Source organism: Podarcis muralis, chromosome 3, assembly GCF_964188315.1.
Source record: "Podarcis muralis chromosome 3, rPodMur119.hap1.1, whole genome shotgun sequence".
In the NCBI taxonomy this organism is placed as follows: Eukaryota; Metazoa; Chordata; class Lepidosauria; order Squamata; family Lacertidae; genus Podarcis; species Podarcis muralis.
This window is the reverse complement of record NC_135657.1, coordinates 25,779,620-25,806,855: the sequence shown is the minus strand read 5'-3', so window position 1 is coordinate 25,806,855 and position 27,236 is coordinate 25,779,620. Positions and strand designations below refer to the sequence as shown.

The following is a 27,236-nucleotide window of genomic DNA, read 5'->3' as shown; positions in this document are numbered from 1 at the left end:
GCAAATGGATGCTAGGATTCTACAGACTTTGTATGTACAAACCCAGGGTAGTTGGGCAGATGGCTTGTTTGGTTCAGGTATAAGGAACACCTTGCAGCAATATGGCAGGTGAAAGCAACAGCAGATCAGGAAAGGGACAATTGCAGTAATTCAGAGGGAACTGATGACATGATATTGGCATTCGCAATGGCATGGGGTTGAGGGTCATGCAGTGAATACGGAGACCAGGCAGCCTACTGTAGTTAGGACACATTTAAGAACACTACCTGGGGAGGTGTGTTTTTTGGGGGGTGGGGTTGAGTGAGCATCAGTCCTTCAAATAAGGTGAAGTAAGTCACACAGGAACAAAACACACACATGTATTAGTCTTTTTTTATTAAAGTATCAAAACATAAAACTTAATAGAAAACAAATTGCTCCTACTGCATTATTAAATGTTCAGAATAAAACAGATACATAAATCCATGCAGTTCTTTCATTCAACAATTCTCCCACTTGGCTTGGAAGCCAGCATCCAACCTGGCCTGGAAGGAGTTTGCCTGTGCCCTGAAGAACAGGAAGGAGCTCAGCTACTGCTGCTGGCTGCCACTGCAGACAGGAGATGTTTAGGCAGCTGAACTCCTTCCTGCCACAGTCCCCCAGAAGTCCAGCAATGCAACTCTCAAGCAATGCAAACAGATATATAGGATGTATACTATTGGTATAATCTTGAGGTATGTGCACTGCACACTTACCCACATACGCAACCACACACACACAACCACACACGAGGAAGCAGCCACAGCTGAACCAAGATTATCTTTGAAAAAGTAGCAGTGCCGTTGTAAACAATTTGGCATGCTCGCTAAAGTCATTTGTGTTTCAACCGAAGCAGCAGCAGCAGCAGCAGCAGCAGCAGCAGCAGCAAGACGCCTGCGTCATTTTAAATAGGCTGTAGAACCGCAATATTAAAGCACCTCTCAAAAGGGAAAACATTAATTCTGCGTTGAGAGTTAACAAAGACTCTATGTATGAGAACATCATACATGCAACAGAGTCCATTCTTTTATTAGCATTTTCTGAATTGCTTTTGGAAACACGTTAAATACATAGACAAAGCAGGGGTCCTTTGATACAGCACAGGTGATGGGCAGGGACCGTCTCCGGCTAATGTTGGCAGCTCCTCATACTAGCCTAGGGTGTAGATCCCAAGAAGCCCTTCCATGTATGAAAAGTGCATTTGTACATGGAAGGTCTAGTTGCTACAGAAGGGATAGGGAACCTGTGTCTCCCTAGGGATTAACTCACAGCATCCCTGACCATTGGGCTGAACTGGCCAGGGAGCTGATAGGAATTGTGACAACATCTGGAGGGCCACAGGTTCCCATCCCAGCACTAGAGAATACCATGAGAAAAGCAAAACCAGATCCAAATATGCTACAGTATTTTGCTTGCAGAGCGGGAAAACAGCCTGACTGTTAGAGGGTGTATTCATATTGCCACCTAAGACTGCAGTGATGCCTTTCCAGCACTCTCCCCATGACCACCCTACCCCCAGCTGTTCACATCAGCACGGCTTCATTGTTTCTGTTTGTGTACATGCCAGGGGTTGGTTGTGGTGGGGGTGCCTTTATCCCATGCAAAGGTGTTCACCCCTTGGCCAGAGACAAATTCGGAAAGCCTTAAGGACTCCACTTGGTGTGAAGCTGGTTTGAGCAACAATGCATCAGAGGGAAGCATTTCACAAAAAAGTGCAGGGGACATGTGCATTTGGGATAATGCTGTTTGAACATGGATTAAAAACCCAGCACTAAGCACACACAGGAAATGGGAGTGTGAACGCAGCCATAGTTTTCTTCGTTCTTTGGATCTGGCCTGCAATATCTCACAATCAACAGCACCGTATCACTTTTAGGGAGCAACAACATTAGATATTGAAGATGGCCGAGTACTGTCTAGAACATATATTCATAATTACAGGAACCCAATCAATTCCCCCCCCCCAAATAAGGTTCTTGTTAGCAGAATTGCACATAGTTAACATAGTAAATAAACTCTCTTCCCCCCTCCCTCCCTCTTCCCACATATCCCTCCCCAACCCAGTACATTGCACGGTCAACGCAGAGGCCTTGTGGGGGGGGGTGTTCCTGCTGTCCAACATGACTTGAGGAAAAGCTCACAAACAGCAAAGTGAATTTACTCTGCAGGAAGAAAAATCACACTCTGATGAGACAGAATTTGGCCCGCTTCCTTCCATTTTTTGTTACATGAAATATACATTTGAAACACAGCATTGGACATTATAATATATCCAAATTGCTGAAAGTGTATTAAGTACTTCTGTTGCAGAATGTAAAAAACAGAGAGATAAAACAGGCAGCAGGCTCAACTATACCAGCCACAGATTGACAGTAAAAACCTATGCATGTCTCTACTTGGAAGTCCCATTGCATTCAATGAGCCTTCCTCCCAGCTAAGTGTGTACTATATAGGATTATAGCCTTTGAAAACTATTGTTCTGAGGTACGATGTGTATGTGGGTGTGTTTTAACACTGGACAATGGTAGATGAAGGATTTTATCCTGCAAACGCCTTTGTCTACTGCATTGATTACATAATTAAATTTAGATCCCAGCAGACTAAAAATAGAAATAATACTTCATAACAGAATTGCAAAGTGTTTGGGCAAAAATAAGGATTTTTCACCCAAATCTGCATACAGAAATCTGATTTGCAAAATTAAAATTCCTATTCTTGTGACTCAGGTTCCTAAATTCAGTGTTTGAATACTGAGTGGGGTTTGTCTCAGAGAGTGAAGCGAGCTCTTTTTTTTCCTTCTTCTTTTTTTTTTGGTAAGGTGTTTGTTATTATAGTAAAAAGTTAGAGTTTAACTAAAGCATCTACCTCACAATCTGTGCACTACTTAGGCATATCAGTGATAAATAAAAGGTGATGGAGGAGTCCAGAGATCCTCACAGAAGGAGGGGTGAGAAATGCCAACAGGTGACAAATGGCTTATTGAATAGGAAGGGGCACCTGAAATTAACTCCCCCCAGCTACCAAAACAATCTGCACTGTTGGAGTTAATAGCATGAGTACAGGGTGCCTGAGCATTGCTCACACTAGACTTGGGGTTTCTACCCCAGATACCCAGAGTACCATTCTGTGTAAATGGTATGACAACCAGATGAGTAATCTATGCAAAAAGCCTTACAGGGAACAAAGGATGGACCACAACTCAAGTTGCAGAGCACATGCTTTGAATGTATGCGAGTCCCACACCCGACTCTTCGTCTCTCCACTTAAACAAGGATGACGAGTAGCAGAGTCTGGGGTCTTTGAAGAAGCTCTACCAGTCAGAAGAGATGGCATCAGACAAGATGAATCAAAGCTATGAAACTCTGTAGAGCAGCTTTGTCTGTTCCAACACTGGATTGCTCTGCTTGAGAACTTTAATGATCATACTTATATAGGTGCAAGTTCTATTATCCATGCAAGGTGCTGTGGGTTGAGAGTTCAAGGTCACCCAGTAAGCTTCAGGTATCAATGTGGACCAACACTCTAACCAAAAGCTGTCTGCTATTCAGCTGTTGACAGACCTACCTGGCTACTTTTAAGTCTCTTTTCCTAGCACAGCTGTAATTGTCATGGGACAGTTTTGCAAATACATGCAGTTAATGCACCCACAATCATTCCTTTGTGCAACTTGAGAACCACCAGAATTTCTTGCTCTGAAAAAAAAAAAGGTGGTGCCCAGGAAAGATTTGCAAGTTCTGGATTCATGAGGCCCACAAATCAAGAGAGGAGGATTAATTTAACATCTATGTCGATTGTGTCACTGTTCTGTATGTTATGAAGTCCTTCTGAATACTGTACATGATGTGACTCATAAAGTGGATTCTCAAAGGGGAATTCCCCTTTCTTCAAACAAGCCAAGGGAAGGGGTAATGTTCCAGCTTGATACATTCAGACTTTTTTCTTTCTTTTTTACAGAAGCTGATGCCTGTCATATCACCCACAAATCACCCCCAATGTGAGTCATCAAAAAACCCACAGAAAGGCTTCCGTGAAAACAACAATACAAAGAGAGCGTAAAGCTCGGTTTAAAAAACATTGCACTAGGATATAGAAACACAGTAATTCCCGTTATATCGCAATGCCTTTCGGAATTGAAAGCAGCATTCTGGAAGTTGCCAACCTCTTTCTTTTGAAAGTACAAAGCAAAAGAAACAAAACAAAACGAACAGCCCACGCTATTTAACATTTCCTACCCCAATTGAGGACAAATGGGGAGGGTCCATTCAGCTTGGCTGTCCATTAGATGTGCATTACGGCGAGTCCTAGTGTTCTGCTCAAGTGCAAGTACCACATGCCATCAGGGGTTTAGCAAGTCTGTAGCTGTACGGCTTCTAGGAACAGCAAAGTATGGCAGATACTAAAACCTGAATCACAGCTAAGCTAGCGCAAGTCTTTTCTTCTTAGCAATGTCATCTCCTCTGCCTTCTCTCGACTAATGGGAGACCACAAATACCAAGATACCTTCTCTTATGGCTTCTGGCTTGGGGTGATGTGCTGGGGTTTAATTTTTTGGTGTCAGAGGCATGCCCTAAGGGCACCTGGCATTGTCACTTAGCCTTGCAAGGTTCCTTCTTTTATCTGCTGAATGAAGAGGTTCCTTTCGTCCTCCGGCGTCCTCCCGTTCTGGGCCCGGACGATGCAGGTGGGCCTGTGCAGATTAAGCATGTAGATCAAATGCTGCTTCTCGTTCTTCAGCTCCTCAATCTGAGCCTTCAGTTCTGCATTGATGGTTTCTAGCTTCTCCGATTCCTAGCCACAGGAAAAGAGGATAAATATAAAAGCGGAAGTTCTGAAGCATTCTTCTTTTAAACACACAAATGCACACCTCCTCTATCGCATCTTCTGTGCCCAGATAGCATCCGACTTACCTTCTGCAGACATTCCGTCTTCTCCTTCTTTTTGTTTCGACACTTGGCTGCTGCAATCTTGTTCCTTTCCCTCCGTCGCCTTTTCCTTTCATCTTCAGGCGCACACTAGAGCAAGATTCAGAGAGAGGGGGGGGGGTAAATTGGTTGACTTTGGGCACAGCCAGATGAGGTATCAATATTGCAAGGGGGCCACGTTTATACTTATTTATTTATCAGTATCTCCCCCAAGTGTACCACGGAGCTATGACTCCTTCCCAAGAGCACATGATTCAGAAGTGCATGCAGTGCTCACCAAGGCTCCAGCTTGGCACTAACGCAGTTGCAGCCTTTCACAAAGCCACTTTCATTCAAATACACACAGATCATTGTCTGTGATGGGCTGGGGAGGCAGACTCCTGCCTTATGTATAATACAGTTTTCCTACTGGAAAGTTCATTGAACAATTAGCTACTGGTTTTAGTTCCTCCCCCCCCCCCCCCGCTTTCTGTTTTTGTTCTTGTTTAAATAGAACGCCATTACTGAATGTGAAAGCAAAACAAGCAATTAAAAAAAGCACCTCTGCTTTCAAAACAGACATTTCCCCAGGTCTGTCCGAAACCATGACTGTGTCCAGCGTGGAGGACATCCTGTGCGACAGGCACTTGTTCTGGATGGCAAATCTCAGTTCTTCTTTCACCAGCGGAGTTAGATTTGTGAAGTCTTCAAAACCCAGTGACACCGAAGGAGACAGGCACGGGACAATGGCAGTGGCGCTGACTTCCGAAGCAGACACCTGGCCAGGGTGTTGGAGCATCATTTTGCTGAAAAAGAAGAACAAGAATGACTCTTTCTGAATTTATCAGGACTGTGTGTGTGTGTGTGTGTGTGTGTGTGTGTGTGTGTGTGTGATGATCGTTTAACTCTCAACTAAGACCTGATTTAGAAAATATGACTTTTGGACGTGGAATAATTCCTGAAACTCTGGGCCGTGACCCGTAATTATATATTGATAGACTGGTTGCACATGAATTGTATCCAAGTAAGTCCTACTCAGAGTAGGTCTTCTGAAATCAATGGGCTTAAGACAGTCATGCCCATGTGATCATTTCAATGGATCTGCTCTAGGTACAACTTAGTTGGATATATATATATCTTAGTTCAATATGCAGTACACATGTTTATTTAATCCTGACATTTCTATCTTGCCCTTCCTGTAAGGAGCTCCAGGAAGCATACATGGCTCCCCTTCCCTGTCTTAACCTCACAACAACCCTGTGAAGTAGACTAGGCTGAGAGAAGGTAAGTGGTCCAATGTCACCCAGTAAGCTTCATGACCACAGTGGGTGGCGCTGTGGTCTAAACCACAGAGCCTTGGGTTTGCCGATCAGAAGGTCAGCGGTTCGAATCCCTGCAACGGGGTGAGCTCCCATTGCTCGGTCCCTGCTCCTGCCAACCTAGCAGTTCAAAAGCAAGTGCAAGTAGATAAATAGGTACCACTCTGGTGGGAAGGTAAACAGCGTTTCTGTGCGCTGCTCTGGTTTGCCAGAAGCGGCTTAGTCATGCTGGCCACATGACCCAGAAGCTGTATGCCGGCTCCCTTGGCCAATAAAGCGAGATGTGTGCCGTAACCCCAGAGTCGGCCACGACTGGACCTAATGGTCAGGGGTCCCTTTACCTTTACCTTTAAGCTTCATGACTGAGTGGGGCTTTGAACCCTGGTCTCCCAGGCCCTAGGAGACTCTAACCAGTACACCACATTGGTGCTCTCTCTCCATACACACACACACACACACACACACACACACATTACACAAAGCACCCTTGATAAACAACTTAAATGCAACTATAAACCAACAATATACCTCAATAGGAAGCAATTCAAAACTAACATTGCCAGGTTTTTTGTACCATTTGGTATAATACTGCCACATACTGGCAGCTGGGTGAGCAACTTCTAACCAAACAGGAAATGTGAGAGGCAATATATACGTTATATAAGTTACATGGGATTTTGTGCAATAATTGCACCACAACTTGAACTGGGTCACTTCTGCTGATTAATTAATCTCCCAGTCTTATGTTTAGACTGGCAGGGATTCGCCCAGTGTTTGTGCAGTTTAGGTGTGTCAGATACACTAAATCAGTGCACCCAGTGCTCAAGAAATCTCTCGCCTGCAATGTGGCTCATTCACACATGCAGCTGCACATATATCCAGCCATAGGAATCTATCACAGGAGTCATCCTGAGAAGCTCCATTTTATTAGAGGAAGCAATAAAATGCTGCAAAATCTTATTACCAGCAAAATCTATCACAATTAGCTTCATAATACATAAGCCAATTATTGCCTCTGGGCATTTGTGTACATAAATGAAGCCATCATGCTGTCAAACTAGATTTGATCTATGCAGTATCCATTGTAATTATAGCTTCAGGGAATAGTTGGAGTTCATTATGGTCTCCCACGCCAGTGGAAGTTGCACCCTTTTGCACTGGCAGTAAATAAGTGTGCTTAAGGAAAAAAATAAGATTTGAAGGCACAGCTTCAAGTGGCGAAACAGGACACACTGCCACTGCTGCTACCTACAAACACATTTCTTCATCTTGCACCCCAACAAGGCAGGAGTATTGTCACAGTTCAATGACACGTTCCAATCAGGCAAAAGCACTTGAGGAGAGTGCAGCGCAGGGCTGATCTGGGGAGAAGCTCACGGGCCAGACAGACAGCTCTGAAGCATCGCATTCAGACCTCAGGCCACAGGTTCTCCAGACCCGATACAGATAGTTAGGTTTGTTGGTCCCACACATGTTTCCCACAGGCATCTGGTTGGCCACTGTGAGAACAGGATTCTGGACTAGATGGGACATTGGCCACACCCAGGAGGCTCTTCTTACATTTTGCTACATGTATGTAGGCACTGTTTGCATGCATTGGAAATACTCGGCTCCCTACCATGGCAAAATGCATGCATTTCAGCCATAAGGGTTTTATTTTTATTTCAACACAGAAGTAAGGATTTCATGATGTGCAAAGTGAATCCTAGGCATACCCCCTCCAAAAAAGCAACAGCAGTAGAAATCCAAAAGTTTCTTGACCTCCTGATTATGAGAGCAAAGATTTCCTGGAATTGTTTGTTATTTCCATAGACCTTGAGAAACTTATGTAATTCTGCAGAAATCCCCCTGGCCATGGTGAGTCACACCTCAAAAATGCTGATCTCCTTCAATCCTCCATAGAGGTAGAAGATAACTCCAATCAAACCAAGACAGCAAAAGGGCCTTCAGTTTCCAGGTTATCCTCTTGTTTTCAGCTCAGAAGATGGTAATGAAAAGTCGATCAAAGCGGTAAATTAACAAAAGTGGTGTGCCTTAACTGACTTCTTTAATTGATTATAGAGACTGCTTAATTCTTCACAGATTAATCTACCTATTTCCCAGTCATATCTTCATAAGCCAGGTCTATGAACTTGTTTTCCAAAAACAGAAACCAGAATGCCAAGATTTTTTTACAATGCCAGTGTTCTGGGTAATTATATGCAGAGTGGGGAGGTCCCCATTTATAGGCTATAAATTATAGCTATATTTAATAGGCATGTCATGCCAATTCTTGGAGCCCCATTCATTATGTTGGCACTACTGTTGGCATCAACACAAAATTCTGAGGATCTGGGGAATGGCCAAGGTTTCGTTGCACCAGTCCCCTGGCAGAGAAACAGCTGAGAATGTGGCAGTAATGTGGGACTCCGGAGAGAATTGCTACAGCTTTCCAAAAACCATACTGCTATTAATGTACATTCTCAGCTGTGTTTCAGACAGAATCCTGCAAAGAGGTCTAGGCTGACAGACTCGTCCAAAGATACCGCAACGAGTTCCATACCTGAGAAAGCAGGAACCAGAATCTGGGTTTCGCACATCCAAGCACAACTCCCTCCCGTCCCAATGTCTCTCTACTAAATATTATTTGCTGCTGTAGTTTCTGTTTGATGAGCCGTCATGTACAGTCCATCGAACACAGTAGTGCCTGATGCCCATGTTGACCAATAGGGCAGAAGGCAAGGAGGCAAACAGTAGGGGGAGCCGGATACAACGACAGGCAGAGCCAACTAATTCCATTGTCACCATCCTCTTCCTTGCTGAATTTTGCAAGAGCAATACTAAGACTTAAGGAGCAGGAAGCTGACAGGTGCTATACATAGGAAATCAGGTAGGTGGCGTTTGCCTCCACCGATGTAACTGTGTGGGTCCCAAGCTCAAGGAATGGAGGATGCCTTGTTTGTTAAAGTCACTTGAACACAAAGAACACCTCACATCCAGCAACTGGGCCTCTCTTAAGAGCTGATGCAAGACGATTGCAAGGTCTTTATGTATTCATCTTGTGATCATTCAGTGCCACACAGAGGCAGACTGAAACATTCTACAGCCAGATGGAGCCAAATAAAAACATTTCACAGCCCATGTATGCAGTACTGAGCACTGCATTTCCAAATTATTAAAAAGGCAAGATCTGATGGCCTCTCCCCATGCGGTGTTCACATATCAAAGGCTCCCCATTTCTTTGTCAACAAATCTGCCTTTTACAAAGGGTGACAGCTAAGCACAAAACTAAATCAGCTCCACCACGCAATTTAACTGTCAGGAGCTGCCTTATATCAAAGAAGAAGAAGAATTATAGAGTTGGAAGGGACCCTATGGGTCACCTAGCCCGCCCCCCTAAATGCATATATTTAGCATTTAAATAATGAGTGTTTTATCCTGAATTTCAAAAGACAAGTCACTGGTCCATTTAGTTCAGTATTATCTACTCTTCCTGGACAAGTGGAGGTCTTTGCTACCCCACTCCAAGACCTACAACCAGAGATATTTTCTTTTAATCTGAGGGCACTTCCACATGGCAGTTTATTGTAGACCCGATACTGATCCTGCACACAAGCTTTGTGTAACAGCCACATAACATCCTACTCATACAAAATGTCATTGTATGTTATTTTCTCAATTAATCCAGATTTTGCTTTCCTTCAGAAAATATGATGAGATTTTTTTAAAAAACCAACCAGAAACTTTAAATGTAGTTTAAAATAGGGCTGCTGGATGTAGGATGGCATTTTGACGAGAATGCCATCACGTGGACTCTGAGGAAAATTTGTGCGCATGAGCAGCATCAAGTCCGCAATAAAAGCTACATGCACAGAATTCATTTAATGTACATAATTACAGCACGTTGCCCACCCCAAGAATTATGGGAACTGTAGCTTACCCCCCACACTTTCCAGCACCCAGAACAAACTACCATTCCCAGAATTCTTTGTGGGTGCTTTAAATTGCTGCCCTGGGCTCCTTCAGGAAGGTGAAATACAGATTCAATAAATACAATTTAAGTATATGATGTGTACACAGCCCAAATTACCCAGAGATACTAGAGATTGACCCTGAGACCTTTAACATATGAGGGATCTGCTCTACTGTATCACTGAGCAAAGGCCACCTGCCAGGGCCGGCCCACCCATGAGGCAAGGTGAGGCAACTGCCTCAGGCAGCAGGCTCCACAAGGGCAGCAGATCCTGAGGTACATCTTTATTCCCCGTCTTGTTCCTGAGGTAGACCTTCACTCACCCCTTCTTCCCTGAGAGGGAGGGGGTGCCATTTTGTAATTCGCCTCAGGTGCCAAAATGTCTTGTGCAGGCCCTGCCACCCACACCCTATATTTCATGTGGTTCTTCTCTGCATGTTGATCCTTGCTGTGCAACCCTCTGCTGTTCATAGCTTTATTCTAAGCAGCAGGAGAGATTCCAAAAGCTTCCGAGTTCTTTCAGCCTGTGCCAATTTGCCCACACATTTATAAAAGAAGGGTATTCCTGCCGAGTTCCCGCCCACTTAAAATAAATGATTGCTGCACACACGCAGGCATTCGGAGGCAAAATAAACACAAGCTATTGTACACCTCCCTGCTTTCTCAGGATTTGTGTTTTAGAACTATCATCAAATAATCCAAGGTTCTGGACACTCTACCTTTAAGGCACATTCGAATCACATTCGTTCCCTCAGAGAATTCTGGGCACTGTAGTTTACCCAGCACAGTTACAATTTCCGGCAACTCTTAAAAAACTACATTGCCCAGAGTTCTTTGAGGCAGTGTGTACGCAGCCTTATATATTAATAGCAGACTCCTTCTCCAAATGTGAAATCTTATAGAAACCAAAATGGCACCATCCTCTCACATGGAGGAGGTAGCAGTAGCCTGAGGGGAACCCCAAGATTTGCGACAGAAGCACACACATTTTTTTTAGGAAGCGGGGGGGGGGGGGGGCAAACAGCCCAATGAGGACTGCGCATGCTCAGTGGCTACAGAATGTTTGCTGGCTGTTGGAGTTGAGGTGGCAGGGAATGGAATAGAGTATCCTTGAGAAGGGCAAGTCTGGATGAAATACTGAATAGGAGCGCTCTGTACAGCCAGGTTTGGTTGCAATTCTCTGTTGTGTCATATTTTCCTGTTCATAGCCAGATTTCTGATTCTAATCCCCGAAACTATTTACTCTTAAAGGCTTCTGCTGAAACAAGTGACACATCAAAGATTACGAGGGGAGATCCACACCGTACATTTAAAGTACATTTACCATGTCTGGTGTCCCCACAAAGAATCCTGGGAGCTGTAGTTTGTTAAGGGTGTGGAAAGTGTGGCTCTGTGAGAAGGAAACTACATTTCCTAGCATTCTTTGGGTGCAGTTGTGTGCTGTAAATGTGCACTGAATATCTGTTAGAAGTAAGGTGTGGGTCTTTAAAAAACTGGGTCACTTTCAGCTAACTTGGTTGACATTAAAAGATTCGCCCTCACATTAAAAATAGAACCAGGCACACTGACCTGATGCTTCACGTGCCTTTCATTTCAGATATTCTCAGAAACCAAAAGTCCTCGTTTTATTTTTTTGACGGATACATTTGCTTCCCCACACACCCTGAATATTTTCCCCATCTTGCTGATGCAGTAACCTGTTAACCATAGAAGTTAATCTCCCACAGCTTCAAAAGCAATTAAAGTCCACAAGCACCCTGAACTGAACTTGACCTTTTAAGATTTTTGGCATTGCAGTTTGGCCACATATATCTGCTGCTTTCGAAATGGCCAGCTGTTAATATGATGAAGAAAATCAATAAGGCACCAGAAACCGCTCGCCGTCACCACTTTTTGTGTGTGGTGTCCTCACAAAGCCCCTGCTTAGATGGCAAGTTGGACAGAAGTATTTGCCGTCTTTGCTCACCATCAACCTTATTCGATGCAAAAAGTGTTTCAGAAATTCACATTGATACTCAGCACTCGTAATCACTTTGTGTGGTTTCTCAGCCATCATCAACATTTCACTTTTCAGTTGTTCAGTGGTTCCCTAACTTTTCCCACAAAGGACTGCTTGAAATCTTCTGAGGGTCTTGGTGGACCACTTAATGATTTCTCTCTCTCTCTCTGGTAGCATTGTAATGTGCTGTGCTAAATGCTGTACAGTTCTTAATTGTATTTTTATTGCTTCCATTATTTCTTATTATTAAATTTGTATACCGCACTATACCCACAGGTCTCCTACACATTGCATTGTATTGCATTTTGAGTTTCGCAGAATGAAAGCCATAGAAAATTAGTTAAAAATCAAGATGAATGTTTAATAGGATGGACTTCAGCCACAAATCCACAGACACACCACGGACCACCAGAATGAAGCTTATGGACCACTGGTGGTCCACAGATTGCAGTTTGGAAGCCTTTGCCTTGAACTACAACTCTTATCAGCCCCAGTTGAGCAAGCTGGGGCTGGTGGGAGTTGTAGTTCCAAATAGCTCAAGGGGATGAGGTTGGCAAAGGGTGCCCTATATCCTTATCACAGATAAACTCCTAAATGCTTTGAATAATCCTAGCTGCATGCTTACTTAAGAGTAGGCCCACTTGAATCCAGTGGGACTTGCTTCTGAGTAAAATATCTTAGGAGGATATAGCACAGCGAATTTATGCTGTGGGAAATAAAAGTAAGCCTAGAAACCTAGGTACACTTAACTAGGAAATACACACTTATGAGGGAGTAAGTCACATTGAGCGCAGTGGAGTTCTGTTGCACTTCGAAGGCTGCACCTGTGCAAGCTTTCTGCTGAGTAAGTTAGGCTGAACTCAGTGGGACTTTCTCCATTTATTTCTTCATTAAATAATTTCTGTATTGCCGTATTGGGGCAGTGTACATGAAAACATAAAGCACTATTTAAAGAATAAAAATTCAGAAATTCCTTAAGGTGACTGGCTAATAAAAAATAAAAATTTAGCAGCTGCAAAGGCTCTTGTTGGCACACAAAAAAAGCCTTCAAGAGATGCCTGAAAGTCAAAAGTGAGGGTGGGTGCCGGCCAAATCTCTGCCAAAAGAGTATTCCACAGCACAAGACCAGCGACGCTAAATGCCTGACTTCTAGCTGAGGCTGGTCAGTCCTCTGTAACTCTGGGGGCTTCCAAATTAAGCAGAAGTAGGACTGGGCTTCATGGTGCCAAAGCTACAGACCTCCTTTGGGAGTAGATTCAATATAAGTTGCTGAGACTTACTTCCAAGTAAACATGCACAGGCTGAAGCAAGTCCTGCATCCACCCAGCTTCATGCAAATAAACCACGAAAATGTTAATGTTCTGCCTCTATCTGCATGAAGATTACTTCATCTGGAGGCAGCCATATTCATCTACACTTAAAGGAAAGGTATTGGCTTATAAGGGGGGGAAATCCGTATTAGGACCCTTTATTACACCAATCAAAAAATGTCACAAAACACTGTGCAAACTTTTAAGTTCTCCAGAACTCCTCATCAGGCTAGATGGCAGAACCACCCCTGCTTTGCTTAATCTAGCCCAGTGAAGAGTTCTGGAGAACTCGAAAGCTTGCACATTATTTTGTGGCATTTTGTTTGGCCTAATAAAGATAGTTCCTCCTATGGATTCTGGAATTAGCAGTTCCACTAAACAAACCTTTAACACTCCAAAGTCCCAAACATACTGAAGTTTTGAAACAGTCCTATCGATCCCTGCAAGCCTGATCTGCATAAAACCGCCTGCATTCCTATTTTTACAGGTTCCTCTGATAACTCAACGCCGGCGAGTAAAAAACAAATCTGACAGATCGAGCAGGGAGCATCCTATACAAAGCGGCGGAGCGCTCGCCACCACGCCGTGCGCCACCGACTGGCGGCTGGAGGCATTGCCACATCGCGAAAAAAGTTAAGCTTTCGAATCTTTTCCGCCAACTCTCGCCGTCCCACAACTTACCGTAAGTGATCATCATTTGATTATTATCACTTATAAGTTGCTGTTTTTCTCCCGAAAGTGTTCTGGGAAATTAAAAAGCTGGCGATGACCTGGAAAAACCTCTCCACGCGTAGTTTTTACGCAGTTGGAAATATACGATCTTGGGATTAAACAGAACTGCTCCCCCCCCCCCCACTTCCCCTTGTCGTTTCTTTCCGTCAAAAGAAACAAACAGCAGCAGCATCAATGAAAACCACTGTGCGGTCGCCCAAACTTTTAAGCTGATAGCGATTGGAGCGCCCGAGGAGGAAACAGGCAAGTTTCTGTTGCTTACGCGAAAGAGAGCGCTCAAGAGAGATCGGTCGAACACTTTGTTCGGATGAATGAACTTTTACTTTCAGTTAGCCTCACTTTTAAAAAGAAAGGGGAAAAAACGTGAACGAGTTCACTTCTGACTCCCTCACCTCCCTAACTCCACGGAAGAAGAAGAAATCTCACCTACTCAACACTCGATTTGATTGGGAAAAGTTCCGAGACCTGAAACGGGACGGATACGCACGTACCGAAAGACGCGCGTTCCCCTCGAGCCTATTTCCCTACCACAGACCACCAAACCACCCCCAAACCCCACAATAAAAACAACACCTGAGTGAGCGGGTGAGAGACCCCAGATCTCCTCGTCCCCGTTTCTCTCCGCGATTACCTTCCCCTTCCTCCGGTGTCTCGCTCCCTTACCTGTTCCTCACCTCTCCTCCTTCGAGCCGTCTTTTCCTTCCCAGTTTCGAAGAGTCGGAGGGTGGAAGAGAAGAGAGGGAAGACTCTCAGGCGAGAGTTTAAGGAATAAAATAAAAATCTCGGGCGGGGTGCGTGGAGCGGGGTTGTCCTTCGAGGCGGGACGGGTGGCGGAGCGGTAGTAGTAGTAGTAGTGGCAGCAGCCGCGTCTCCTTCGCTCCGAGCGCCTCTCCGCGTCTCTGCCTCCCCGCGAGGTTGCATCACCCCCTTTATATAGCCCGGCCGGCAGCGCTGGTATTTACTCTGGCCGCCGCTCGCGCGCTGATGTCATGCTATTAATAGATCCTTCAGCAAGATCTGGAGGAGGCAGGGGGCGGGGCCCAGGCTGGCGAAGGGGCGGGGCTCCCCGGTGATGCAAGGACTCTCTCCCTCCACACACACGAGGAGGAGGGAGGAGGAGGAGGCGGGGCGCGAGGCGACGCTTTCCCGGGCGCGTTCCTTAAGAGGCAGGCGGAGCGCGCGCCTTGCCCGGGCGGCGGGCCAGCTGGGAACACCCTTCGCGGCAGCAGCAGCGGCGGCGGCATGATCCCTCCATGAGCCAATGGTGCCCAAGCCAGCGCATGACTCCAGATTGCTGGCATCCCGCAGCAAAGCCGGGCCGGGCAAAGGAGAGGCGATCAGGGAGGAGGGACAGGAGGGTGGGGGTGTTTTTGTGTTTTGCTTTCCCCACTTCCCTGTTTAGGGAAGTTTTTAATAATTTAATGCTGTACTGTTTTTAACACTCGATTGGGAGCCGCCCAGAGTGGCTGGGGAAACTCAGCCAGATGGGCGGGGTATAAATAATAAATTATTATTATTATTATTATTACTATTATTATTATTATTCCCTTCTCTTTCTAATGAGGATCTGATTGGAACTTTGCGGATGATGCCTTGCCATTTTGTGGCAGGGGGGGGGTCTGTCCCCTCCTTTGAGATCTGTGTCTAGACTGTGTGTGGGTTTTTTTTTGTGGGATCGGGTGTATCCGCGCCTACCTCGCGAGATCCGCCGACAACGTCCCCAACCCCCCATTTCTTTGATTTTTCGGTTTTCTTTATTTAATGAATAGCCGCGTGTGTCGCGTCGCGTCCCAATCCCCCGACTTCGCGCCCGCGCAATATATCTCTCGGGCGAGCGTGAAAACCTTAAATCCAGAATCCCCAGGGATCGTTGAAAACTTTTGGGCGACCCGGGCGCTCTCAAAAAAGAGCGTTCCTCCCCCTCTCTGAAATGGACCGAAACCGCACGAGAATAGACAGCCGAGAAATTGGGGTCAGTGGGATAACTGAATCGAACAAACCATATAAATCCCGTCTGCCCGCAAAAAAAAATACTGTAAAGTCATCGAAGAACATCTCTCCTTCCCCGCCGCCCCCGCGCACACACTATTGCCGCCCTAAATTTTCTACTGGAGTTGTTTGTGCTTATCTTAGCATATTGTAGACACCCGTCACTCCCCCTCATTTTATTTTATTTTTTAAATGGTAATGTTCTGATCCTATCTTATTTGCGATTCCACTTTGGAAGGTTCTGTCGCGACCAACTGGATTTCTGTTCCGAATCCCAATAAACTTGCCTTTGGGAACGCGGTGAAGGACGATCACGGAGCCTGATCCTATCCTTATTCGCTCCGAAGAAGTTCTAAGCGTGTGTGCTCAGGATTCATTGGAATCCTAGGATCCTAGTCCAACAACCTGCAATGCAGGAAGGTCAATTATTTTGCAAAGGGGAAACCATTTTTCCACGCTTGTGATGGGAGAAAAATAATAAAATAAAAGTTCCTCCTCCAACTCCGCTCCTCTGGGACTGTTTAAAATGACGCTTTGCTACTCTTTGAGCTAGGGGGTCTCTCGACTCGGGGCAGATTCGTCTGAATGCAGGCCAGGCGATGTGGTGTGTGTCCCCCACCCCATCGCAAATAGCTGCCCACCCGAATTTCTAGGCAAAGGGCGATGCAATCGAGGGCGAAAGAAGAAGGGCTGCTTTTGCATCCTCCTTCCGTCGAGGTTTCTTGCGTGTCCCCCACGCTTCCCCGTGCATAAGGAGAATTAAAAGGATGTAGACTGCCGGGAGGTGACTGCTTTGGCGCATTTCCGTCAGGATGCAAAAGAAAAAAGGCGCGCGCACGTGCAGATGTCCAACGTGACTTGTGCCAAATGAAATAAACCCACCCTGTCCACTCCTGAAAGGACTGTGGGCGCTGCGTGGCTGAGTATTGCGAGGGAGTCTCTAGGCACTGAGTGCCAAACCTGATCTGTTGACTTCAGCGCAACTTCCGAGTAAGCCTGCTTAGGATCTCTCGAAACAGAAGATGATGGCTATTTTCTATTTATGAGAGGTTGGAAAACTCATGTTAGACGGAGCACACATATATTCCCAACTTTAAGAGCATAACACTATACCCCTTAAAACTTAATGTAAAATGCTTCAAGCAGATGAAATCAGTGAGACTTAACTAACCTTACTCCCATTGAATTCGCGGGCCTTCTCTAAGTGTAGCTAAATCTGGACCCAACTCATCAAGTGCAAGTAAATTCTATAGTAGATTTCTGCATTGTGGGGATTGGAAAATCAATTCTGTGATTGGTTTGCTTGCTTATATAGGTTTTTGCACCTGACCCAGAGAGCACTTGGGGGACTGAGAACCTTTGTAAGGAGAATTTGAAATCTGCATGACTTAAAATCTACATGGCATTTAAAACAGTAAACACTCCACTAACAACATTTACAGGTGCATACACAGAGCGAGACTCAAAGGAGCTTGTAGTATCACATATATGGGGTAGAAAACCCTACTGAAATCTCAGAGATGCCTTGACAACTGATTCTAGAACTGTCTGGTGTGACTGTGCCTCATACAGCCTAATCCTCAAATCTAAGGCCATTTTTACAAATAGCACTTAAATCAGTGTTGCATTTTCCGTATTTTATTTTTAAAATATGCTGTGGAATGCATATTAGCTAGAACTGAAGAGGGCAAAGGAGGAAAATAAGCACCAGAATTTTATTTATTTACATGAGCTGCTAGTGTTTTTTTAGCTTTATGGCTAGTTACAGCTCACATAAATCTAATAAGAGGGTTTCATAATTTTGGTTTTATTTTTCACATGAATAACTTTTACTTTGGAATAGTTCTGCCTATCAAGAAGCTTAAGGGTGGCTTAGAATAACAGCTTGTTGCAAATTTCCTCCTAGAAAATAAATAGTAAACAGGAAATATGGCATATTGTATATGTCAAATTTTGTGCTGACATCAGACAACTAGAGCTTTCTTTGTCAGGCAGGTAAGACAGAAACATATTTTGTTGTTGTTGCACTTCTCACACTTTTAGTATATTAACCACCAGGGGTTTTAGCTACTATCGGAAGTGTTTTTTAAAAATATGTGCATTAGGGCTTGCTGATCAGAAGGTCGGCGGTTCGAATCCCCATGATGGGGTGAGCTCCTGTTGCTCGGTCCCAGCTCCTGCCCACCTAGCAGTTCGAAAGCACATCAAAGTGCAAGTAGATAAGTGGCGGGAAGGTAAACGGCGTTTCCGCGTGCTGCTCTGCTTCACCAGAAGCGGCTTAGTCCTGCTGGCCACATGACCCGGAAGCCGCACGCCGGCTCCCTTGGCCAATAAAGCGAGATGAGCGCCACAACCCCAGAGTCGGTCACGACTGGACCTAATGGTCAGGGGTCCCTTTACCTTTTGCATTAGATAAAGCTGAGAAGTTGTCTTTCAATTCTGTGTGATCTGGGGAAATAAACAATTTGCACACTCATCTATTAACAGTAAATTAGCCAATGGAAGATAACCAAGATTTGTGAGCCAATTCCCTTTTCTAATATCCCAAATGGAACCTTAACTCCACACTTGAACAATATTATTTCAGCCATGGAAAAATACTCTCAGTATTAAGCTGGATCTAGTTGGAAGTTTCCCATTGATTTTCACAGAACTTGCATGCAAGTAATTGTGCTGCCCAAGGCTGCAGCTCTGTGCATATCTTATCTAAAACCTATTTCCTACAAACTTCTGTGAGACTTCATTTCAGAATAAACCCATTTGCGGTCAACCTGCAAAAAGTATGATGGTGCCAGAAGCTGAGTTGCACAAAGTTTCTGTCGTTCCTCTTGAGCCAGTATGATTTAAAAAACCCTAAGCAAATATTATGTATAACAAAGATCTGCTTAAACAAAATAAACAGTAGATACCTATTTCTCAGACCACAAACCCAAACCGCTGGAGGGAATCAAGTACGGTATATCATGGGTAGAGAGAACATAGAAGGACAGCAGAACTTAGGAAGACCTCACTGCCTTCCATCTTGAAGAGTTGTTGCCAGTCAAAGTAGTAGATTCTCCATACTAGGCTAGACATCCTGAATATTGATATAGAACAGTTCTGTATGTTGATATGATACTTTTTATTCCACTTGCTTCTGTTGATTAACGTATGTAAACTTTCTACCAAAGTGTTACTTTCCTTGAAGAGCTCTGTGTAGGAACATCCAAGCTGTTTTATAAACGCATCCATTCTTAAGGAAATCAGACCTGAGTGCTCACTGGAAGGACAGATCGTGAAGTTGAGGCTCCAATACTTTGGCCACCTCATGAGAAGAGAAGACTCCCTGGAAAAGACCCTGATGTTGGGAAAGATGGAGGGCACAAGGAGAAGGGGACGACAGAGGACAAGATGGTTGGACAGTGTTCTTGAAGCTACCAACATGAGCCTGACCAAACTGCGGGAGGCGGTGGAAGACAGGAGTGCCTGGCGTGCTCTGGTCCATGGGGTCACGAAGAGTCGGACACGACTAAACAACAACAACAACACAGCAGAGGTTGGTTTGTGGGTCACTGGTGATCCACAAGCTTCATTCAGGCGGTCTGTGGCACATCTGTTTTGTGATGGAAAACAGGATATGGAACATCCATCACATTACATACCCATATTGATTTTTAATTGCATTTTTATCGCTTTCATTTCTTGTACTGTGTTTAGCTGTGTTACAATTCGGATTCTACAGAATCCAAATTGCAATACATTATTTTAAGGAACAAAATCAGCAATAAAAAGACAATTAAAAATCCATGCTGCATCTAAGCACAGCATATTACAATTACTATGGCAGGCAGGGAAATCATTAAGTGATCTATCAAGTCCCCCAGCAGTTTTCAAGCAGTCCATGGGGAAAATAGGGAATTGCTGGTCTCTCTGGAATTCCAAGCAGGAGTCTTTTCCAGCTGGGAAATGCTAGGGGTTTTGTGTATGCAGATGGTCTTCTCTTCCACTGAACTATGGTTGTTTTACCCAAAATGAAGGTGGTTCCAAAAATATGAACAAAGGCTTTGCTTTCTGTGGTTCTCTTTTCCCCTTTGGACTGACACAGTCCCAGTATTCCAGAATGTGAATGACCACTGCAAATCTGCAGCTTCAAGGGACCTTTTAAGAAGCAGATTTATTCCATTGCCTCCCCCTGCAAATGAGTTCATTTGCTCCATTCCTGTGAAATTCTTGACGCCAACCTTGTTAGGCAGACCCTAAATATCCATAAGGAGAGCTGATTGCCGCAACTTCTGGACTCTGGGCTGCAGGAAATTGGCCATTCCTGCTCTAGATTAAATGAAAAGAAAACACATCTAACAGGTACCTACCTAGAGGGAAATAGATACGAAGCAAATGAAAATGCAGCACTCCAAATGTAAGAATAGCCCTGCTGTATCATGCCAGTAAAACCTGAATTTACTGTGGGAACATTTGGTTGAAGTTTACAATACTACAGTGATAGATTGGGGCAACAGAGTGTGACACTAGCAGCTATACAACAACTATCCATAGTTTCTGTAAAAAAAATTGGAAATACGTTACAAAAAGAAACATGATAGAACAGAAACGTACCACAAGAACACTGACAATTTATTTTATTATTTTATTTATTAAATGAAAATTGTCCATCCGTTTTTCAAGATAATTAGTAATTAACATACTGTCGGGATGTTTCCCCAAAGGTTCCTAAAATTATATCAAAAGAACTCTTAAGACAGCACTCCTAAAACTACTTATTGGGGAACAAGCCTTGCTGACTACAGCATACATTACATTATTAATATTATTATTAGATGTATCCTTCCTTTACTCCCAAAGGAGCCCAAAGGGTGGCAAACATGAAAATGTCAAAACAATAGAGCTTGAAGAAAAACATATTTAAAACAAGTAAAACCATCTAGAACATTTAAAAACAAAAACTATCTAAACATATTTTTTTTATTAAAAAAAACACACCACCACCTCATGGTTGTTAATTTCAAGGTTGCCATGACCAATATCTATCAGCCATCAAATGTCTGGGTAATCGGGAATGTCTCTAAATTTCTCCTGAAAATCAGTAGTGTGGGAGACAGATCTCACCAGGTGGGCATTTGATAGATGGGATCACCAGGAAAGTCAACACCAAGCAGACAACAGCCACGTGTGGGACCACTAATAGGGTCTCCTCTGCTAATCATGGGGCCCAGTATAGTTTAGTCTGGGGAGCTGCATTATATGCATCAGTTTGCACTATAAATGTATAACCACAGAATGCTGTTCTAGGGATTCTGCTGTGGTTCTCATTGTAGTGTTCTGTTTTCTTCCATTTCCCCTTTTTGATTTTGTGCTTTGTGTTTTCAAAACTTCTTAAATCGCTCAGAGACTTCTCACATGGCAAGCCATGAATAAATTGAATAAATAATAATAATTACAACACCCAAATGATCAGCAGCTACATGCTACGAAATGCCACCGTTTAATCATACGGGTAAACCGCATGACATCCTTTAAATATTGTTGCCTAAACGAGTAACAAGAAAACAGAAGCTGAAATTGAAACAGATGTGTTGAGCACAAACAATCTAGTTCCTCCCCTTAAGATTAGAATTAGCCCACAAATGAAAACTGGGTTTAGAACTAACCCAGAAGTTATATTTCTAGTCAACTTCTTGGAGTGGCTATGGGTCTTAAGAGTAACATGCCTATCAAGGTAAATGGGTAATGGATTTGAACAATACTCTCTCAGATGGACTCTGGACATAGCTGTAAGCCTTCCCTTTTTTTGCGGGAAATTCCCGCAAAATTATTCCAGCGCAGTTTCCCGCTGCTTCCCGCTGCTATCCTGGATTGTTAGATATCCCGTAGATTGTCCCCGGGACAGGTGAGGCTGCTTGTCCCTTATTTTCGAGGCTGCTGATCCCTTATTTTCAAATCTGAAAGTAGACAGCTATGACTATGGAGTTGCCAAAAAGTATAGTTTTGCTTGATGAGATTCAGCACCATTGGTGTATTATTCTGTAAAGGCTTCAATAAAACATATTTAATCAGTCCTGGGACAATTGCTGGTGGTACAGGAAACAAAGGTACTGTACAACCTTCCCCTTGTTGATTCCAAGGAAATGTTCAAAAATGTCAAAATACTGGAAATTATTATTGGATCATTGATAGGATGATCCAATATAGGGCCCCACTAGAATATCCTAGTTTTGTTTAGGTTTTTTGAAAAAAAAATGTGGCAGAACTAGAAGACCTAGAAAATATTGTTGTGTTTTTATAGCTACAGAAACAGCAGTTGCACAGAAGTGGGGAGAACTATCCAGAGAGCTAGATGTGTTAGTCTGCTGTAGCAAAAACAAAGAGTTTTCTGGATTCTTAAATACTTAGGCTGAAATCCTAACCATGTCTCTTCAACAGTAGGTCCTGTTGAATTCAATGTGGCTTAATCCCAGGTTAGGATTGCAGCCTATCACATTTATTTTGGCATAAACTGTTGTGCCCCATCAGAAGTGGAATCTAGTCTGTGAAAGTTTATGTCGTAATAAATGTTTATTTAAGGTGGCATAAGACTGTTGGTTTGTGGCAAAAAGAATTCACCATCTACAGTGAAATAGTTGCATGGGGTCTGGTAGATACAACTTTGACTTCCATAATACATAGCAAAGAAGGAAGACTAATTAGCCATTGTTTTCAAGGAAACAGGTTTTATTTGTGGTGCATGGGAACAGCAAAGTACAAGATAATGTCCAGGCACATGCTTTTGTTAAAACCATAATGATTTATTCGTAACCACATTTATTTCCCAAAATACTGTTGTAAGATTTATCTATAATTTATACAATAATGTGATTTTTTTTCCTTTAAAAAATGCCAACTGTTTTAAGATAAGGCCATTGTGACATGTTCAGGAATGCAATTCCTGTAGACAATAGAAGCTGGGGTTGTTCTTGAAATGTTGAAACCACTTTAGCATGGAGCACTCAGACAGATTTGTAGAGGATGAAGCTATCAGTGCCTACTAGCTAAAATAGCTAGTATGTTCTACCACCACCATCAGTGTACTCCTGAATACTAGCTACTGGGAATTACACGTGGGGCAAGTGCCATTGCACCCAAGTCTTGCTTGTGGACCTCGCATAGGTTGGCCACTGGAGAATGCTGGACCTTTGGTCTGATCCAGCACACATTTTCTTATGTTCTTAATCTAGTTATTGAGATTGGGAGACTTTGTCCAAGTACTGCTGTTGAACGCTCTCCATTGATTTCACTGGGGCTTCTACTGTATCCTTTGACCTTCACCTTTCATTCACATATGCCCTGGCCTTATATTGAGTACAGCCCAGTATTCTCTGCTTTGGTAACAACTTCCCGTAACCTCAAGTGGAGACCTGGGACTCAGCTAGATGGTAAAGAAAAAGTGTTTTATATGTGTTTTATATGTGATACAACACTCTGTACGAGACTCCTGACGGCTTCGCTCACAAGGGTCATAGGAACGTGCAAGCCCACTCAACACAACAAGGTGATGATCCAGTGAGTGAGCTATTGTACTACCAACCTTACTGTATGCTTGTGAAACACGGACCACTTATAAATGCCATCTCCAACTCCTCAAAAGTGTCTCCGAAAAAATGTACACATCACTTGGGAAGACAGGCGAACTAATGCCAGTGTACTGAAAGAAGCAAAGATCACCAGTGTCAAAGCAACAATTCTTCAACATTAACTTTGTTAGACTGGTCATGTTGTACGGATGCCTGATTATTGTCTTCCAGAGCAACTACTCTATTCCAAACTTTAAAATGGGAAGCGTAATGCTGGTGGTCAACAAAAGAGGTTTAAAGACTCTCTCAAGGCAAATCTAAAAATATGTAGTATATAACACAGACAACTGGGAAACACTGGTCTGCGAGTGCTCCAGTTGGAGAACAGTCTTTACCAAAGGTGTCATGGGCTTTGAAGACACTCAAACTCAGGACAAAAGGGAGAAATGTGCTAAGAGGAAGGCACGCTTGGCAAACCCTCACTGTGATCAACTCCCACCCGGAAACCTATGTCCCCGCTATGGAAGGACATGTGGATCCAGAATTGGCCTCCACAGTCACTTACGGACTCACTGTTAATACCATATTTATGGAAGACAATCTTACTTGGCTATGAGTGATCACCAAAGAAGAGGAAGATAACAGTGTGACACCAAATGGCACTGTGGAGTCCCGTCTTTCCCTACTGGATTTCCCTGTATGAGTTTAGAACACGTCTAACTGAATCGCTTCTTTGACGTGTCTAGATCCAGCCCTGCTACCTTCAGTTCTTTTAACTGGAAATCTTCAATCTTATTATACATGTGAAGCAGAGGCTCTCAAACTCTGGTCTGTGAGCTGCATTCAGGTAATCTATAACAAGGTTGTAGAACATTCTAGAATAGCTGTAGTTGGGCCTGTACTTGATTGTGGTTCCCTACGCGCCATGGAAATCGAGGCCATTTTGAACCAGGGCTAGATGATGAAACAAGCTAAGAAAGCTGCGGCCTCCATGATGTTCGTAATAGTTCAGTGGTTTTGAGAATTATGCCAGAGCAAAAGGGGGAAAATATTCTATTTGTATTTGTATTTAATCCAAGAGCACGTCCACTGTATTAGAAATGCAACACTATGGTTATTAAAATTAAGAGTTATTTGTCTCCTGAGACAGACAGATGCCAGCAACAATTTAGGTGCTTTATTTTGTAGAACAAAGGAAGTTTATTCAGTGATTCACTGAGACCCTCAGCAATTTTCAAGCAGTCCATGGAGTGGGAACCTCTCATGTAAAGATTATACTGTTTCACTGAGCTGTTGCTGCCTCTTCTTCTGGGATAATACAACATGGTGCAGATCCCATTAATATCTAATCACTGCTTTAAAAAAGTACGTTAGCTTTGCTCTCAGGCGCAGTGAACTTACATTTGAAGGAGGGCAGGCTAATTTGTGGCCCTCCAGATGTTGCCGAACTAACACTCCCATGAACCCCACCCAGCATGGGAGTTGTAGTTCAGCAACAACTGGAGGGCCAGACAGGTAGCCACCCTGATCTAAGGTTCGTTATTTTCAAAAGCAGTTTAAAGATTATTGCAAAACTTAAGGACATAATGGGAAATGGTGTAGTTTGTCATTAACTAGGTACAATATAGCTCTGTGTCACAATTTATGTCCATGTTCAATTCCTGGCATCTTGCATTAAAAGGATCAGGTAGCAGCCAATGGGAAAGAGTTAAGCCTGAGACCCTGACCTGCCAATCACAGTAGACAGTGCTGGACTGGATAGGCCAATGTGTGCTCACATTGCCACCTTAGGATGCAGTGAAGCTAATGTTTCTCAGTGAATTTTACATCTCTTTCCCCGCTAGCTGTTCACATCAGCACAGCTTCATCAGTGTTAGATTCATTTAGGTTTTTGTATCCTCCCCAGCGGGGACGTGGGTGGCGCTGTGGGTTAAACCACAGAGCCTAGGATTTGCTGATCAGAAGGTTGGCAGTTCGAATCCCCACAACGGGGTGAGCTCCCGTTGCTAGGTCCCTGCTCCTGCCAACCTAGCAGTTCGAAAGCACGTCAAAGTGCAAGTAGATAAATAGGAACCGCTCTGGCGGGAAGGTAAATGGCGTTTCCGTGTGCTTCTCTGGTTCGCCAGAAGTGGCTTAGTCATGCTGGCCACATGACCCGGAAGCTGTACGCCGGCTCCCTTGGCCAATAAAGCGAGATGAGCGCCGCAACCCCAGAGTTGGCCACGACTGGACCTAATGGTCAGGGGTCCCTTTACCTTTTATCCTCCCCAGGAGTGTTGACAGACCAGGGATTTTTTTTCACACTGTGGCTAGACACGAATTAGGAGCAGCGTAAGGACTTGAGTCAGTGTGAAGCTGGTTTGAGAAACAACACATCAAACGGTAGTATTTTATAAGAAAGTACAGGATATCATATGTATTTAGGATAATGTGTGCACGCGTGAATTCAGATTAAAAATCCAGCACTGGAAATGCAATGAGTGCGCAGTAAATGTGTGAACTCAGTCTTGGTATTACAAGGCACCTTCGTACTTCCAAAGTTTTGGAATGGAGCATGACAAGCTTTGCAGGGATGGGGCACTAGGTATCATCACTGGCATCTTGGATTAAAGGATCAAGGGTTGGGGAAATTTCTCTCCTTAAGACACTACAAGCTGGGCTAGGTGGGATCAGTGTTGTGACTCAGTCAAAGACATCTTCCTGTGCACTTTGTACAAAATGTTAGCATTACCATTAATGTGTTTTCCGTGGGAATCATCGCATTTCCCCAGCTACAAGATCATTCAGTTTCAGTGCAATAACCCTGCAATAAAACCTTGAAGAATGACATTTGGACCAAAGTGTATTTAATGGGAAACAAATGTGCATTTGTTTATTTTTTCATACAAACAAAAGTGATTGAATGGGAAGTAACTTTCTTGTTCGGTCATCTTCTGTGTTGCAATAAATTTCTGTCCCAGGCACACTTTCCTAATAGCAAGCAAGGCCCATCGGACACAGTGGGACTTACTGGGCACGTAAGATTGTTGTTAACCAAGAGATTATTACAGAAACATAAAATTTATATGGAAATGTTTGAACTGCTATTATCCTCTGGGTTTGTGGAAGAGGTTTTCTGGTTTTCAAGAGGAAGGCGGCAAACTGAACAGGCTTGTTCTTTCCCTGAAACTTTCCAGAGACTTTTTATCACATGGACTTTGGATATCTACATAGCAGTGGGATTAGTAAAATGGACTGCGATTACAACTTCAGAGCAGTTGTACACTATTGGGTGATCCAGTCAACAATTGGCTAAAAAGTTCTAATGCAATCAGGAGTTTCAGGGTGTGATATGTAAGAAGGTAATATTCTGAAATTCAACACATTTATCTGGGAGTAAACCCCGCTGAGCTGAGTGGGACTTTCTTCTGAGTAGGCATGCATAGGATTGCACTATAAGGGAAGCAAACTGTTTTGTTTTGTTTTTTTAAAA

The 27,236-nt window shown here is 43.7% G+C and overlaps 1 protein-coding gene across 3 annotated transcripts in view; it reads right to left on the bottom strand.

Annotated features, from left to right (window-relative positions):
* Positions 1 to 360: 360 nt before the first annotated feature.
* ATF3 (activating transcription factor 3) overlaps positions 361 to 27,236 on the bottom strand; it is a 38,048-nt gene continuing 11,172 nt past the window's right edge. Inside the window, exons 1-4 of one of the 3 annotated variants that reach the window (XM_028724700.2) lie at positions 14,895 to 15,148; positions 5,482 to 5,725; positions 4,926 to 5,030; positions 361 to 4,806 (exon numbers count right to left, since the gene is read on the bottom strand). In XM_028724700.2, coding sequence (XP_028580533.2) covers positions 4,609 to 4,806; positions 4,926 to 5,030; positions 5,482 to 5,721 — 543 coding nt within the window. In that variant the 5' untranslated portion in view covers positions 5,722 to 5,725; positions 14,895 to 15,148 and the 3' untranslated portion in view covers positions 361 to 4,608. Of the gene's footprint in view, positions 4,807 to 4,925; positions 5,031 to 5,481; positions 5,726 to 14,894; positions 15,149 to 27,236 lie in introns of those variants that run through there. The other 2 variants (XM_077925566.1, XM_028724699.2) reach the window with 2 other exon arrangements.